This window comes from Manis javanica, chromosome 1 (genome assembly GCF_040802235.1).
Source record: "Manis javanica isolate MJ-LG chromosome 1, MJ_LKY, whole genome shotgun sequence".
Taxonomy (NCBI): domain Eukaryota; kingdom Metazoa; phylum Chordata; class Mammalia; order Pholidota; family Manidae; genus Manis; species Manis javanica.
In genome coordinates this window covers 161,768,191-161,786,547 of record NC_133156.1, presented here as the reverse complement: position 1 = coordinate 161,786,547, position 18,357 = coordinate 161,768,191, and the positions used below count along the sequence as shown (strand labels likewise).

General features: G+C 37.2%; 1 protein-coding gene across 7 annotated transcripts in view; it reads right to left on the bottom strand.

The window, feature by feature from the left end:
• REV1 (REV1 DNA directed polymerase) overlaps window positions 1–18,357 on the bottom strand; it is a 120,859-nt gene that overhangs the window by 59,736 nt on the left and 42,766 nt on the right. For all 7 annotated transcript variants that reach the window (XM_073239813.1, XM_073239809.1, XM_073239790.1 and 4 more), the window contains one exon: window positions 3,056–3,224. In XM_073239813.1, coding sequence (XP_073095914.1) covers window positions 3,056–3,224 — 169 coding nt within the window. The remainder of the gene's footprint in view (window positions 1–3,055; window positions 3,225–18,357) is intronic.

The window sequence follows — 18,357 nt, the reverse complement described above, 5'->3', positions numbered from 1 at the left end:
ACTAGAACAACAAATGCTGGCGAGGATGCAGAGAAAGGGTAGGAATGTAAACTAGTTCAACCATTGTGGAAAGCAATATAGCGGTTCCTCAAAAAATTAAAAATAGGAATACCATTTCACCCAGGAATTCCACTCTTAGGAATTTACCCAAAGAATATAATTTCTCAGATTCAAAAAGACATATGCCCTCCTATGTTTATTACAGCACTATTTACAATAGCCAAGGTATGGAAGCAACCTAAGAGTCCATCAGTAGATGAATGGATAAAGAAGAGGTGGTACATATACACAATGAAATACTATTTAGCCATAAGAAACAAATCCTACCATTTGCAACAACATGGATGGAGATGGAGGGTATTATGCTCAGTGAAATAAATTAGGCAGAGAAAGACAAATACCAAATGATTTCACTTATTTGTGGAGTGTAATATAACAAAGTAAAACTGAAGGAACAAAATAGCAGCAGACTCACAGACTCCAAGAAGGGACTAGTAGTTACCAAAGGGGAGAGGTGGGGGAGGGCGGATGGGGAGGAAGGTAGAAGGGGATTGTAGGGTATCATGATTGGTGCACATAGTGTGTGTGGGGTCACCGGGAAGGCAGTGTGGCTCAGAGAAGACAAAAAGGGACTCTGTGACATCTTACTACATTGCTGGACAGTGACTGTAATGACGTATGGGGGAGACTCAATAATAAGAGTGAATGTAATAACCACATTGTTTTTTCCTTGTGAAACCTTCATAAGCAGTATATATCAATGATATCTTAAAAATTTTTTTTTAAATCTAGCTATATAAAAGCTAAAAAAAAAATCTCAGTGTAAGACTGTCTGAAGAAACGGGTTATGACAAAAATCTGAACGTCACTAACATGCAAGTGTAAGATTTACAAGGCAAGGGTTTCCGTAAAATAATCGCATGCTTTAAACTAATGCACAGAAGCTTCTCATTAAGAGGCTCCCCTGCCTCTTTAGAAGTCATGGTCTGTTATCATGCAACAGTTAACTCAGGTTTAATGGCACATACACAGACACTGGATAATTCTCATCAAAGCAGAATAACTACCCCAGAGACTCAAGTGGTGGCTGCTTTTTAAACTCCTCAAACTAAAAACAGAAAAACTATTTATAGAAAAGAATTTCATGTATCATCCATTAAATAGCTAATTTACTGCTCAAAATTTTAAATAGAATAAAATTCATTAAAACAGTAGAAGAGAAGAAGAGATGAACAAGATTAGGATTACAGCATGAAAGAGAACAGTACTGTGATTCAACTAAAAGGATTCTATGCTACGACACAGTAGACACTGGGCATTTATGTATTAAGATATATGCCCAGATGGAGCCATTTCCACATGGGTCAATTCATCTATAACAAGGTTAATCAAATGGCAAATAGCAGGCCCAAAAAGGACTTTAAAGAATCTGGATTCTGAATCCTCCTGTTTTAGCTCTTTGATCCTCAAACCGAGATTCTAACCCTAATGCAACAAGAGGACTGCCTGTAAGTAACAGTGTCTGGCTGAACTCTGGAATGGTATTAACTTCTGGTACTAAAGATATCACAACTTTCTAAGGAGACACACAGCTAAAAGCCATATTCACGGATCCTATATAATGAACGGACAGTGGCTAGGTCATGAGAACTCAGTGCAAGCAATCAGGGAGGTGTTCTAGGGGCAGGCATTCCAAGTAATCCTCCAAGGTTTAAGAAATCCTTCAACTATAAAATACATTTGGCTTTCTGGAACCAAAAGCACTGTTTTTAAAAATGCACTTTTGACCTTTTGGAATTTATTTTCTAATACTGGCTAATGTTTACAGAATAAAAATAAAACATTAACTTCTCATATATTACACCTCTACAATGTGCCAGGCATTGTGCTACGTAGTTTGCACAAATTATTCTGGTTCTTACATAATCATAGGAGGTAGATATTCACCTTCACTTATAAATGACAAAACAAGGTTCAAATAACTGTATTACTGTTCTCAAAGTTACACAAGATTACAGGGAAACAGAATCCCTGAGTTTGGATGTGACCTGGACATGCCCCCAGAGCCCAACTACAGCCTCTTTCACTGCCACGTACTGCCTGCCTCTCCCAGACCTATGCTACTGAATCTGCAGTACAAAGGCATCCTGAGCAGTACTAAATCTGCTGAATAAACTAAAGGAAGATGTCAGAACTAGAGGCAGTTAGGGTTAAAACAAAGCTTGGCAGTTGACAAAAAAATTAATTTCTAAGTTTCATTAGTACTCCATTACACAATCTGACCATTCCCTCATATACTGATTATAATCTATTCACACATGAAATTATTTTAATAATTTCACTTTTAACTTTCATAAATTTAGCTATCACTCATATATATTATATACCACTGCCAACTATAAATCACGTTAAGTTATGGCTCATTACCAAGGTTCCAGATGACATACTTAAACTTAGGAAATGAACATGAATGGTTACTACTGATTTACAACATACCACTTCCAAACCAACAGCAGAGGAACCATAATATAAGAACTAAAAAACAGACATTGATAACACCTCAGACTGTTCTTCTGCCTTGTCCCCACTCTCAGTTGTTCAGGATCTAGAATACCCAATCTGTTAACTCCTTAGTATGTATTAACTTTTAACATATAATTTACTCATATATGAAGCATATTATTCTGTTTCCCCAACAGAACATAAACTCAAAGATGTAGGTGAGGGGATCTTTGTTCATGGTATTTCCCAATTACATACAGCATGGCCTAGCCCATATTAGGTGCACAAGTGTTTATTGAATGAATAACATGCTAAGTCAAGCCCCTCCCATCACTGCTTCCCGTTAGGAGTCCTCTCTCCTAATTCCTGGCAGCTGAGGCTGTCAGAACACTAACATACTTCTCTTAGTGTGAGGTTAAAGAGTATAGTAGTGTTAAGACATTAATTACTTTTCATCTATAAAAGGCAATGTAAGTTAGTTAAATGTTTATATAGAAATAAAAAGTATTCCCAATTTTTAAAACTTAATGATTTAATTAAAAATCAACCTTACCTTTCCACAATCCATTCTGGCCGAATTACTTTTTCTCCTTTTAATTCTTTAATTTTGGCATTAGGAAGATTTGTGGCAATAATGTGTGTTGTTTTGGATCTGGAATAATACAAATGGTATTGACCTCCATGCAACATCATTAGCTTTCTCAACTCCTCAGCAGAAGGATCTGTTAAGTTAATACGAAAATATATTAAAAGTTTTATATATAAAGAAAGCAGAGCCCTATGTGAATAATGCCTTACACAGGCCAATTTAAAGAACAAAGCACTGTTCACTTTCTCCTTCGCTGTGCTGCTAATAAACAAAGCTGGGAGCTAAATCGCTAAGTGATAAAGTCATTTTGCCTTAGCACATCCTCTTCCTTGGCTGCTAGAGAACCAACAACACAAAAGCATCTACTGCTAAGAGATGCTGAGAAGAGCAAACAGAACTCAAGTCATGAACCAAAAACTAATAATAAAGCACATATTTTAAAACTTTTGACCACATCTGGCTGGCTATATAACCTTGATATTGGTATCCTATGTTTTAAAAAATTAACTATAAACTAATTTATGGATCAGTCTAAGAGACTACAATTAATCCTACAGAGTAATATACAATGGTAGTCAGATAAATTGCTCATATGTACTATGAGCAAACTTACTATAGGGCTTATTAATAGTTTTACTCCTATGAAGCTTAATAATTTTAATTTTATTTAAGAAAATATAAGAAAAGTTAAAATAATCTTACTCAGTTTCCCATTATGAACTTGCATCAAAGGCAAACAATAAAGTTCACCAATACAAAAAAAAAAAAATCTGCAGGCCAAGAAATTTTTTTTTTCAATTTTGTTTCACATTATTTTTTCTTAATAAAACTATTGGAAAGTATCTTAAACAAATACCAATGTAACTTATGCTTTCCCGTAAAAACAAATGTCTGACCCACTGAAGTTATGACCAGCAGTACTAGTATCACATTACACTAATTATTTTCAATAGCTTTTCTCTTTCACCTATTATCTTAATGAGAGCTCTGAATCACACCGCCCCTAGCAAGAGCTGGACCCTGGGTGGGGGTGGGGAATGGAGTCACAGGAAGCTTATATATCTACTGTTATTCAAGCAATAGATTTTCCTTCAGCCCAAGTTACACAGGTTCAAGGAACAAAATAAAAACTTTTATTATGGTAATTATCTAATTAGGTTTTAGTCTTTAGAGGAAGAGAAAAATATAACATAGCACATACAGATATGCCATATTGATTAATTCTTGGTAAATTCTTCTAAAGTAGAATTCATTTGAGACATGATTGCATATAGTGGCACTGCTTTAACATTCTTTAGCTGTGAGCCTTGGACAAGTCCTTAACTCCTTTAAGCTTTCTCCTTTCTTTACAAATAAATAAGACTGGAACATAGAAGGTGCTCAATATAAAAGCTGCTATTAAGTACTATGAAATCAAAATTCCTTTCATGTAATGTATGACTTGAGGATCCTGCCTACAAAAAATGGTGGAAGAATACATGTGCTCATACATGGTGGCCCAAACTTTCAAACAAAAGCAGAACTGCCAATACTGCACAGTGGACAGCAGCCAGGAGTCCTCCATTACCCCAAACAGCCAGGCATGTACAGTGGCCAGTGGCTGCCCTCATTTTGACTGTTTTTTGAAATTTTAAAAATGGTATCTCTCTCTGGGTTCTATTTCTTTAGCAGAACAAACTCTCACATTATGAGTTCAAAAGATTATAAACAATAGCTCTAAAGAGCTGCATAATAAATTCATTTTGTATTTAACACTATTCTTTAATTCAGCAATATGGGCTAATTAGAGAAAAGTGTTTGGGAGAGTATCCAACTCCAATTAAGTCTATGAACCAAGCTTTGTGAAACACACACAATGGACTCCATCCCTGCAATCTACCACACCAGTTAATTTTCTTCACAGTACTGGTAACAATCTGAAATGACCTTATTTACTTGTTTGTGTCCAATTTTTCCTTGAAACATGTAATCCCTGAAGGCAGGAACCTTGTCTGTCTTACTCACTTCCATGTCTGGCACAAAGCAGGTGCTCAGTATTTATTGAATTAACTCATATCCCCAAAGCATCACAGACTTGACTAGAGTTCACCCCTCTAGCAAAAGTGAAGTGCAAGTAGTATTAATACTTCAATTCTAAAAAATGTGTTCAATCACCCACAAACTAGGCCAAACAGTACAGACTGCAAAGTGGGACTGAACGGGATCAAATCCTAGCTCTATCACTTGCTAGTTGTGTGGACTGTAGTCAAGTTACTTAACTTTCCAGGGCCCTAGTTTACTCATATAAAACTGGGGATAACAGTGCCTCAGAGGGCTGTTGTGGGATTAGAAGAGCTAAAAATTATAAATGGCTAAGAAAAGTGCCATGCACGTAGTAAGAATTTATGTCAGCTACTATTAGTATCATTATTTCTATCTCATTCCAAAGCAGGCAAGAGGAAAGAACTCCGCCTCAGGCTGCTCTCTCTATATAAATCATCACATACTTTCAATCCGTAATACCACCTACAAGTCCTTCTCTTGTTACCACCCTTCAGTACCCTTTCTTCAAGAATGTCCTTGACATACTGGACAAGAAAAGAAAATGAAGAATCAAACAAAAGTATACATTCAGGGAAATTTTATCCTCCAAAAATTAACAACCAATGTTACACTCTAGAGAATGTTAAAACTAAATGAGCTTTTAGAGATCTAATAACCATTTCATTTCCCACACTGGTATAAACAAGCTTAATCAAGTTAAACCAACTGGACCAATTCAAATACTAAATAAAATTAACATCCCCCAATACTCATTACACATCCTCATTGTACATATCATTTTTTAATACATTAGAATATAAAAAAGGCAACTTAATCACAACAAAAATCATCACCACAGATTACCACGGACATTTTGGTGAAGATCATTTAAATAAAAAAGGGTGTCTCTGAGGCTCACAGCCCCCAAAGATGACTTTACATAAGGAAAAAAAAAAGCATTGGTTCTAACAAAAGATCGTTTTAAAGGGACATGCACCAACCAAATTATTTCCTTCAAGTTCTAAATTTTTTTAACAAACAAATTACATTCATTATGCACTTGTAGTTCCTTATGAACAGCTTCACTTTTAGGCAGTAATTTAAATAAAAACATATCAAAGGTTGGTGACAGCAAGGTAACTTTCCAGTCACACAAAGCTAGTGGAACAACCACAATTCAGGTCCAGGTCTGTGTCACCAAAGACTGATACTTGTTGGTCAACCTGAACATCCTCTAGCCCGACAGAGAGGCCTGGTCTCCAGTTGCAGGTTAACACTGAAAAGAGATGATGTCTTGGGCTCAGTTAGCCTCAGTTTCCTCATTTACAAAACGAGACCCCAGACTGGATGATATATATGATCCTTCACAAAGTTATTATACAATTCCATGCATTATCTTTAGCAAACAAAATTTGAAGACTTTCACAAACTGGTGAGAGAATGCAAAGCAGGTCAATACTGCATAAAATTTTACAGATTAAAAAACGAAAGCAGAAAAAGTATAAACAAAGAAAATAACAAATATATGAATTAGCAAGACATTGGTAAAGATAAGTCAACAATTCACATATCCTATCTAATAAACTACAATGTCTTACACACATAACAGGTACAAAAGTCAAGAAGTTTAAGTCAATTAATGGAAAAGTACTTAAAGGAAACACTGTCTGTATTCAGGCCAATATAAAACGTGGTATAAGGGAAATACAGTGAATAGGAGATCAAAAGTCCTGAGTTCAGTGTAGCTCCAACTGTAATTGACTGGGTGACATTAACAAGTTTTCTATGTTTGCGCTTTAGTGTGACAGAGGTCAACTGGGATTACTGGAGAGAATGACTGCTAAGGTGCCTTTCAGACCTAAACTATTACAAATCTATTTAGCTTCCAAATTCCCTTTTTATCACTGCCTCACATTCCATTACAAATAGGTTCCATCATATGAAATACCATCACAGAAAACAAAATCAGTATTACAAACCCAACTCTACAATCCATCAAGGAGTCAGTAATAGTGCTCTGATGACCTTGTTCAGCTTTTTCATGAGATGTGTTTTACCAGACTTTCTGCTCACTGAGTTTCTCTTCTATAACGGAAGTTCTATAACTGATACTATTATATGCTAACAATATTTGTGAATAGAAGACAAAGATTTAAGAGGTCTTCACTTCTATTACTTCCACTACAAGCAATATTGATCATTATCATTTACATATATGTATGCACTATTAATGTGTATCTGTGTGTGTATCATCACACATCCCAAATTGCCTACATTAACTCCCAAACTGCCCATTAAAATACCAGCACAGAAGATCTAAGACATTCGCAGAAAAACAGTAAATACATTCTTTTCACTTGCTGCTTCACTGATGAGGCTTATGATGATCTGAAAAATATTCCAAGCAATATGCTTGGAAAATCTATGTCAGAGCAATTTGGGAGTCATTTTTACTAGCAATAACCCTAAATATTTGACACAGAAATATAAGATTGTCACTTTTCCCTTAGCCATTATATTTAACAAAATAAATTTTTAAAGAGATACACAATACTCAAAATATCCTATTATAGAGTAAGTGTTCTTAACATATTTACTCAACAAAATAATAACAAGGGCAAATTTTTATACATCATGATAATAAAACTCAAAAATATTTTTTTCTTTTCTGTATTAGTAGACATTTGTATGTTAATTTTAGTAACCCCAATATATGTTAATGTTATTAAAAAACATTCACCTCTTTGTAGAGCAAAATAAAGCTGTCATAAACTGCTTCATAACCACAAGCGGATAAGAACTAAGAAAAGAAAATTAGCATTAACTTAGTGCCTCTCCCAGTCAGGCACTTTACATACTTAATCTTCCCCACCAGTGATTCCTATTGGAATTCAACTGTATATATATATATATAGTCTTGGCATCACAAGTTCTCTGTGAGATTGTTAATTTCATTTCAAAACTATTCTTACTGAACAAAAACAAGCCTTTTGGAGATACCTAGGTAGCCAATTCTTAATCAAGCCCTGCCATTTGACTTCAGTGCCCAGGTTTGCTACAAAGTCTTGGATTGCTTTAAATGTCCTGGAAGAATGTGGTCTTTAACTCAGTTGTTAAAAAGAAGCAAATTATAACACAGGCTACAACCTGGATGAACCCTGAACACATTATGCTGAGTAAAATAAGTCAGTCACAAAAAGACACATACTGTGATTCTACTTCTTTGAGGTACCCAGCGTGATCAAATTCATAGAAACAAAGTAGAATGGTGGTTGCCAGGGGCTGGGGACATGGGAAGCTATTTAATGGGGAGAATTTAAGTTTTGCAAGATGAAAAGGCTCTGGGGCCTGGTTGCACAACAATGTGTGACTACACTTAACATTACTGATCTGTATACTTAAAAACAGTTAAAGTGGTACATTTTATTATGTGCAATTTGCCATAATTAAAAAAGCCATCACCACCACCACATTTGGACAGCCATGACAAACACAAAATAAACGCAATGTACCAGTTCATACCACATACATATTATGAGCAACAATTTATTTCAGCAAGAGTATCACTCACGTACTCACATGTTAACATTAACCTGAATTGTTTGTAATTTTATCCACATTGTTTCACTATGCAAAACCCATAATCATGGAACTTGATAAAACATAATTATTACTACAATTGACATGTGAACAACACAGGGGTTGGCATGCCGAACTCCCTGCCACCACACACAGCTGAATTTTTGACGTCCCAAAATCTCAACTACTGCTAGCCTACCTACTATTGACTGAAAGGTTTACAGTAGATTAACACATATTTTGTATGTTAAATGTATTACTATATGCTATATTTTTACAATAAAGTAGGCTACAGAAAATGTTTTTCAAATTGTCACAAATCTCCAAAAAATATTCCAATATATTTATTCAAAAAAAAATCCACATGTAAGTGGACCTGTGCAGTTCAAACCCATGTTATGTAAGGGTCAGCTGTATATATAATGTTAAGACTGTGAAACCTTTAAGGTATTTTGGAACTCAAGTTGATAACCAATTCAAAACAACCAGCAGTTTTAATCAGGCATCCCACAGCACTTACTACTTATGCTATTTGGAGCTAGGATTCTTATTTCATCGTAAGCGTATCTCAGTGCCCATATTTTCAATCATCCTGCTTAGAGTTTAGTAGAGATTCCACAAATGCGTTTTCAACTTGAAATGAATAATGTGTCAGAAAAAAAGTTCTGTGGCAACAGGGAGCTGACAAACACTTGACTGAGCTGAATCTAAAAACTAAGTAGGATTTTTACATTCAGATATGTTAAGGGCAGTGAAAAGGTGTGGCTGTAGTGCTGAAAGCACATTTTCAAAGAACTGGGCATATCCTTGCTTTGGAGAGCTGTGGGTTGAATTAGCATGAATATCACATGAAAGGACACAACAGTGCTTGAATTTATGCTTTAGTGTCTAAGAGAAAGCCCTGGGACCAGTGGATGGTATTTAAAGAGATGTGAATTTTAGCTCACTGGAACAATCAGACCTGTTTGAATATGAGCTGGCTTGCCTTCCAGGATAGTAGGCCACCACTGGTATCACTTCAAGAGGCTAAGTGCTAGCCTGCCTACTTATCAAGGACACTGAAGAAAGAATTCTCACACAGACAATGATTATTTTGAAGACTTAAAAGTTCCTTCCAGCCCCAAGATTCTATGAGTCTGTGATCCAGAATAAGGGTCTGCAAACTGAGGCCCTTGGACCAAATCTGGCCCACTTGTTTTTGGCCTAACTTTTTTAGAACAGAGCCATTCTCATTCATTATGTATTGCCTATGGATGCTCTGGGGCTGAAACAGCACAGGTGAGTAGCTGTACCACAGTACATAATCTACAAAGCTACACCCTTTACAGAAAGTCTGCTAATCCTTAATCTAAAATATAGCCAAAGATTACTACTTTAGGAAACCTATAACAAACTACAGTATTTGTTTTAAATATTTCTCCTATCCCACCATTTCAGATATTGCTCAGACAGGATAGGGTGTTATGCTTCAGTTAACATATGACCTCAAAATCTCAGTGACTTCAAAGGTTTATTTTTTACTCATGCAACATGTCCATTTTACACTCTCAACATGTCCATGGAACTGTGACTCCGAGTCACCTTTCCTCTGGGGTCCAGGCTGATGGAACAACCTCACTTTGCCACTCATTGTGGCAAAAGAAAAAGAGGGTATAATGATGCACAAATAGGCTTCTAAAGCTTTTTCCCCAAAATGATATATATACCATTTCTGCTCACATTTTGTGAACATGGCTAAACCTGACTCCAATAAGTAGTGTAGTAGAATTCTCTCCAGGGAGGAGAAGCAGATTTTGGTGAACAAAAATACAATCCACTACACAGTATATTTGGACAAATTTATGCAAGTATTTTGTTTTTCTTATTTCTGCCACCTATTTTATTAGCAGCATATTTCTACACCAATGCCTTAAGCCTAAAAATCCAAAGGCTCTAATGTCATTTCATATTTTCCAAGACAAATAATATTAAAGCTCAGAATTATTTAAAGGTCATTTTCTATTCTACTAAAAACATACCTAGAATAAAAATTTTGGAAAATAGAAGAAAAAACATCACTCATAGTTCTATGCCCAAAGAAAGTTAACACTGTGATAAATTTGCTTCTAGCATTTTCCCTGTTCATCTCCTATTTTCATTTTACCACCCTACCTATACCGATTTACCAAAGAAAGCATATATTATTACTAATTATCCATAGTTATCTTTTTAATTGTTCTAAGTCACCTTGTGGATGGTATAACTGATAACTAATTTTCTACTCATACAATGCTTTGCTTTTAATCAAAACAATGGGATTAGATTATCTTTCATATAAACTTTATATGGGGGGGCCAATTAGGCTTAGAACAGACTCTTAGAAGAATTATTGAGTCAAAGTTTATAAGCATATTTATAACCTCTTCATGTATTTCATATACTGCCACTTTCCAAAGTATTCCAACTTATACTCTTGCTCTAGCAATGAATAGTGTCTAATTCATCTATCCATGCTTGTGTTAGGTATAATCATATAATAATTTTTTAATAAATAAACTTTGCAAAAAAAAACCTATCTTGCTTAATTATGCATTTGTCTATTAATGAAGTTGAACCTATAAACTGTTTCTTAAATCTATCTTTTAATCTATTGGAATCCTAGTGTTTTATTTCCTATTATGTTGATGTATAAGCTTTTTTCCAGTCCCCCAACTGTTGGAACAAATTATACTGAATAATCCTACCCTTTCTTCCACTAATCTGTGGAAAATCCCTTTAGAATTTAGAATAATTAATGTAGTGCTTAATCACTAGGCTGTTTTATAAATATTGGCTCATTTAATTCATAGTTAATACATACATATGTATACAGATGATAGCTAGAACACCAGTCTTTATTACTAATTCATTAAACAGAGGTTGTTGATTGTTTGATCTACAATTGCAAAGTATTTTCTAAAACTGAAAACTTCTCTTAAAAAAAAATCATATCACAATTTTCATATCAATATGAAACTCAACATAATGGAACTTTACTTATAGAATTATAATGCAGTACCAACAGTAACAAGAGTAAAAGTTAATATTATTATACCTATCCAAAAGAAAACAAATAGGAATAATAATAGGTCGAAAGGGAAAGTATCTTATAGTTACACAACAATTGGTGACAAAAGTAGAATTTGACTTCCAGATTATCAACCATGGTAGTGATTACTATAATATTCATATTTTTCTCCTTCACACAACCATCTTTTTCTTCCTCTTATGCGACTAAGGGTGCCCTTGTGTACTGGGGACTTCCATAACTGGCTAATGTAATAAGCAATGTTTATTTCCTTTTATTAACATTTTAAATTTTTTATACTGCATCTCAGGAAAGTCTGTAGAAGCCTGAATATTTCAGGGCACTTAAGTAGAGAAGCTGCATATGAACTTTCCCAAAGCTGCTCAAGCATTCAGTTTGAGGTAAAATTCTTAGACTAATTTGTTAGTGATGCTTGATAAAACTCAACTAGGCAAATGTATCAGTAAACTCAAACTTAAATTCAATTCAACAAGTATTTCCTGAGTGACTGTGCCCAGTGACTGTAGAGGCACTGAGGATACAATAGCAACGAAAATGTGAAAATGTAACTCTTGCTCTTGTCTAGTAAATAAGTAACCACCATAAGATCTAAAAAATGCTAAGGTGTGGACAAAAAGAAGGAGCCACAGCCCCGTAAGAGCATGAAAAGTCACCTTGACCAGTAGAAAGATAGTCAGTCAAGGGGAAATGATGCATAAATATAAAGAGACCTTAAAGATAAGCAATTTTCAGCTAGTTAAAGAAGTGGAGAGGGAAAATTATAAGACTGACACAAATATTTACAGCCATTCACTCCAAAAAATACACTAAAATGATCCTGAGAAGAATTCTCAAGAGAATGAAGATAAAATTTCAGGAGTAAAATCTGAGAGCCAACAGACACGTGGTAAGTAACTGACTTTGCTGATCAGGGAAAGATAAAATCTAAGCTGGCTTGTAGAAGCACAGAAGAGGCTGCCAGGTGCCAGTAAAACCAAGAGAAACTCATGGAACAGAGGCACCAGGAACCTCCAAAAGTGGGTATGTGGACAGGTCATAAAACAAGAAGTTCAAGGTTGAAATTCTGTGTAAGAGAAAAGTGAGCATTCCAGATACCTTCTACCACTCACAAAGGAGACATATTGCTCTGTCCCTTCCAGACAGTGGACTAAATGACAACATGCATATAGGACGGGAGAAAGGGATGTAGGGGATGAAGAAAAGCAGGAAGAGTAAACAAAATTCTGCTCTCTAAACTGGGAGAATTCTAGCCCTTTCTTCCCCTGTTGGCAACCAAAATGCTGGCATCTAGGTTGATACCTTTCTCTAAGCAAGATTCTAGGAAATCTGACACACATACCACCGACCTCCTCTACCAGCCCAAAAGAACCTGTGGATAATTATAACTGGAGATTCACCATTGAAGTGGCCCTACCAGATCCCCCCTATTTTGAAGCTCACAGTTTACAAGCCCTACACATGTGTGACAAGCTTCCAATCATCTGTTTAAGCAAGAGGATTAGTGTTTTTCATTTAAAACCTTATTTGACTTTTTAAAACTATGTACCTTCGATAAAAATTAAAATAGAAAGGGACTCTCCTGTCCCCTCCTGGCATGAGCCAGGAGCTCTGTCTTTTCACTGAATCTCTAAATAAAAGCCTGTACCTTGCTCTCCTACCTTGACTGTTCGTGAAGCTCATTCTTCGGCTCCGCGAACAAGAACCCCAGCATCACCTTTGGGGGCTTCTCTGGGATAACTTCGGAGGTGAGTATCGGCATCCGAGCCTGCCTTTTCTTTCACTGTCCTTATAGAAGGAAGCTGTCTGTGGCACACAAAATCGGGCGCTTGTCAGCCACTTAAATGGGACTAGCCTGGCTGCCGATCTCAAAGTCTCAAGCAACAGGTTCCCCTGCGTCTCCCTCAGTGGATCCCCAGTCTCCCTTGGGAGCCGGGAATGTCAGCTGAGTGGAGGCCAGGATTCCCCTTCAGAGGCATCTCCCTGGATGCGAGGGACTGAGGAAAGTTGTGGGCAACTGCGAGAGTCTAGGCTGAGGCTACACTTCAGCGGCTTCTCAAAGGCCCATGTGTCTGGAATCAGACCCCGACAGCCCAATTGGGTATCCTTGAGGAGCACCTCTCTGTCTCTGCCTCTGACTTCCAACCTGCTTCTTCAGGCCGCCCTGGCCTCAGTGAGGCAGGGGGCATTCCTAACTCCCTTCTAACTTCATCAATTTCACAGAGCCCGATGCTCACCACCACAAGATAGGAGATCCACGCTCCGCTCTTATTCCTAACTAAATGCTGTACTTTTTATCTCATAAAAATGTGTCTGGGCACCCGTTAGTCACTTAAAAGATGATTAGCGTCGGCTACCAGTCTTAAGTCTCAGGTGAAAGGTTTCCCGGTGTCTGCCACTCCTTGATCCCCCACCTCCAGATGGACGGGAATGTCGGGGAATGGCTGAGCCGATTTCCTACTTTTCTATCCTAATCTGCGTACTCCAAGGGCAGACCAGACTAGTAGACAGTGGTCCTTGGATCTTGGCTCTGGCTGATTGATCCGATGGCACTGAGTGAACCTCCAGCTAGGCTGCTGCCTATGCGAGAGTCGCAGATGACCACCGACCTCTTGTCTCAGTGATCAGATTTGTCATAGTGGGTGACTGGCGAGATAATTTCCAGGCAGTAGCAGAAACTGGTGTTTGAGAGTATAGGCCCCACCCCCCATAAATGTCCATGGCAGCTCCTGAATTTTATTTCTAGCCTTAGCAAAAAGTTCCCTTGCTCTCCATTCAAAGCAGTCCTCTTAGGCCTGTGCCACTTTCTCCTGTGTAAGGTAAATGAAGTCTGTAAAGTAATCAAGCTGAAACCTGAGACCAACATGTAAATGGCTCTATTCTGTTCATCTCCTTTCCTTAGAGGCAGTCATCCTGGGGCTAGGCATTTCCTTTTCTGCAGCCCCAGAAAAGCAAGACAGGCTTGTGACTTAGATCAGGGCTCTGGCAGCAAGAAGTCACACAGTCCCTGCACTTATCAGACAGGCAGGGAGCGCTCAAGGAAAGCTCATGCAGAGAAAACTAGGGAAATTCCCAAAAGGCGTAAGTAGGAGCACATTGGTAAAGTCGCACTAAATCCAGAGCTCCGAGGCAACTCTTGCTTAGTGGGAAGGCAAGAGGGGAATCAAGGCAAGGTGCAGGCCACACTGGTAAGGAATGGTTAAATCCAGTAGGCCTGGCAGAGGAGGTGATTGACCACTGTCACCCAGGCTCCAAGGAGAGGGGACGCCCTCACAGAGAAAGGCTGACCAGGTGTCACAGTGTCACACACCTATCTTTCTCTCTTCCAAGTGGGAGCTTCCTCTTCAAGTTTAAAGCCGGACATGCCTCTGGCATGCATTCTAAAGAACTGGGAGCAATTTTGATCCCCAGACCCTGAAAAAAGTGCACCCAAGCCTGGCCTCCATACAAAGTCTCTGATTGGAGAGGCTTGGCCCCTGAGAGAAATACATAATAAAGTTATGCAGCTAAATTTATTTTAATGCAAGGAAGGAAAATAGTCAATAGTCCCATAGACTATAATGTGGAACTAGTTTTCTAAATTATTTTGGTGGAAATCTATTCTACTTATTGGGTTCATTACCTTCAAAAATTGAGAGGTTTTTAAACTAGATTCCCTGAAACAGAAGAAATTTATCTTCTGCAATACAGCCTGGCTTTAAATGACTGGAGCTAGAATTGTACTTGCATTTCATTTCCAGCCACCTGGAGACACACAGTCCCTATCAGTTCAGAGGCTTCATCAGCCCTGCTAATCTGGGGCCATCTAAACCTTAACCCAGTTATGTAAACTGCTCGCCTATAGAGTGTATTCTTGAAAACTGAGATACTTTTAGTCAAATAAACTAAAAGGAAAGGCAATTGGATATCAGTAACTCAAGTCTCTGTGTCAGTTTATCTGTCTGTGTATATGTTCTTTCTATGAAGAGTGTTGCTAACTGTAGTCATTATGTCTCAGTCTGTATCTTTGTGTGTCTAAGCATTTAGATAAAAGATATTTCTACCTCCGGATGGTATTAATGAAATTGATTTAAAGACAAGCACATGTGAAAATTGGGGATTCTAAAACTTCCAGAGATTTCTAATAGAAAATATTAAGCATTAATGCTAATTTAAGTTGAACTGAACCGACATGTCCTTATGGTTATCAGCTGCCTAAGTTTACCTAAAGTCATTTAAGTTTACGTTATCTGCTAAATCTTTCAAGAATAAAATGCTTAGAGGCTTGACTTTGTCTAATATTCAGTAAAGGTTTTGTAAGTAGTCTAGCAGAGTTGTTAAGAATGAGTAAACTAAATGTAGCAAGTGAACTTCTTAATAATAATTGTGTGATACAGTGTGTATACCTACCTACAGCCTGAGAAACTCTGTGGTAACCTAAAACCTTAAAGTTTTGCTGTTAAGAAAATGTACTTTGTGCTTAGTGAGAAATTGTGCTGTAAAGCTCATATAAAATGTTCATAAATTTGTCAATCTAAAGAATGCTAGTGTAAAAGTTTACAATAACCTGCTTCTCAGTGTTTACTAAACATTAAGATACCTAATAGTTTTAAGTTCTAGTAGTTAACTCTGATATTTTCCAGAGGGCCGGCCCCTGGAATATGTTAGGAATTTTTTCTCATTGGAGAAAGTATTTGGCTAATTTGGCTTATTTACCTTCTTAATTACCTGGAAAGCACTGTCAAAGGGAATGATGCTAAACTTTGTTACTGAATGTTTTGTGTTACAGAAATATGCGCATTTCCTTAGTCAACTGTCTTACAGTAAGTTCTCATCAGATCTTTAACCATTGTCATTTGTAACTCTTTTGTCATTTATAGTCACTGTTTTATTACCCCTAAATTAGTAAAGAACTAGATTTCAGCAGAACAGGTATTGGTTACATAGGATTAAGTAAACTAAAGAAGATGATTTTGTGGTTTTCTGTTTCAAATGTTGCTGATAAAGTGTTTTAAGCTTTTTCTCTTAAGTTGACAACAGTTTCATGAATGACAATACCTTTATAAGCAGAACTGAAACATTTATCTTTTTACCTGACCCCTCAAGAATTTAAAAGCTTTCAGTATTTTTATATTTCATGGCAGTAAGTTTATTTGCATAAGTTCAATAAGAATCTGCTTTCCGTGTAAGAGAACCAATTAAAAACACAGGTTATACTACCAAGGCTTTGACTGGAATGTCATACCTGACAGACACATGCTTTAACTCAGATATGAACAGCTTTAAGGAACTAAGGTTGACTTTATAAAGCCAACAAAGCCCCTTGGAAGAACTGGCCTGGTACCTTGCTTACAGGGTTCCCAGCAGTCTTACAGATGAGTAAGGAAGGTCACTTCCTGGCAGGTGCAGGAACCTCAGGATGTCTTGGAGACCTGGAGAAAAGAGGAATTCACCCAAATCTACAGGTACTGCAGGCAAAACCTGATGTCAAGTCTGGCTTGGCTGTCCGGTCTCAAGAGGCCTTTAAAAGTTCAATCTGAAATTCCTTACAAAAAGTTCCAGCAAAGCATATTTAAAGGAGCCTATGTAATCAATTGCTCTTCTTGCTGCACTTATGCAAATAATAGAGCCAAGTGTTAATTATTTTCTTAACCTGGTTACTTCTAATAAAAATGAGGGTGATTTTAGAGAAAAGTATTGTTTCAATAATGCAGCCTTATCCATACTAAATCCTAATACCAGTCATTGAGACATAAACTAGATTTAAACATAAATCTAGACATAAACAGAATTCTAGCTTCCTCAAAATATCTGGCTATGATTCTGTAAATGTTTTAATTTTCTCCTATCATTGCAATTAAAGTTTTACTATTTCTAGTTCTCATATTCAACCATGCATTCTTAATCTCATCAAGTTTGTCTTTCCAGAATGGAAAATCCAACTCCAGATATTGCCACTTAACCTAATAACACAATTTATTCTATCTTGCCTAGAAGCCACAAAACTGCAAATGGAGATAGAACCTGGAATAGAAGTGCCCATCTTCTGAGGGCCTCTCGAATGACCACTGATGGAGACCTAGCTGCACCCCTTACTGCGTCCCCTCTCAGCATGAAGCAGCCAGAGCGGTCATTGCCCCCTTTCCCTAGCAGCAGCTAGGGTCTCTATCTGTAGAGGGGGTAATGAGACAGGGACCATGGATATAGTCAGAGTAGGGTGAGGGCTGCTGGAGGGGGCAGGGTGGGATATTTGCAGTCAGAGCAATGTAACTACATGCAAGGAAACCAACCCCCCTGCTAAAACTCTATGTTAAACATTAAGCTCTAGAATCATTCTTCAGTGAGATCAGATAATGTTCCCCAGATAAAGAAGAGCAGCACATGTTTTATTATGCTAACCATTTATAATCATGTGTAAGGATCACTTTAGCATACTAAAAGGCCCAGGCCTATGTGCTGTCTTTCCTCCTTCAGATCTGATGAAGTGATTTTGCAAACTGGGCAACTAATTTAGCAAGTAAGCCCAGGCATAAACAACAGAGTAAAAGGTAGGAAGGATTGCACCTTAAAGATAAGACTGCATTTTAATACCCAAGAAGTTAAGACGCTAGAAATTCTTAAC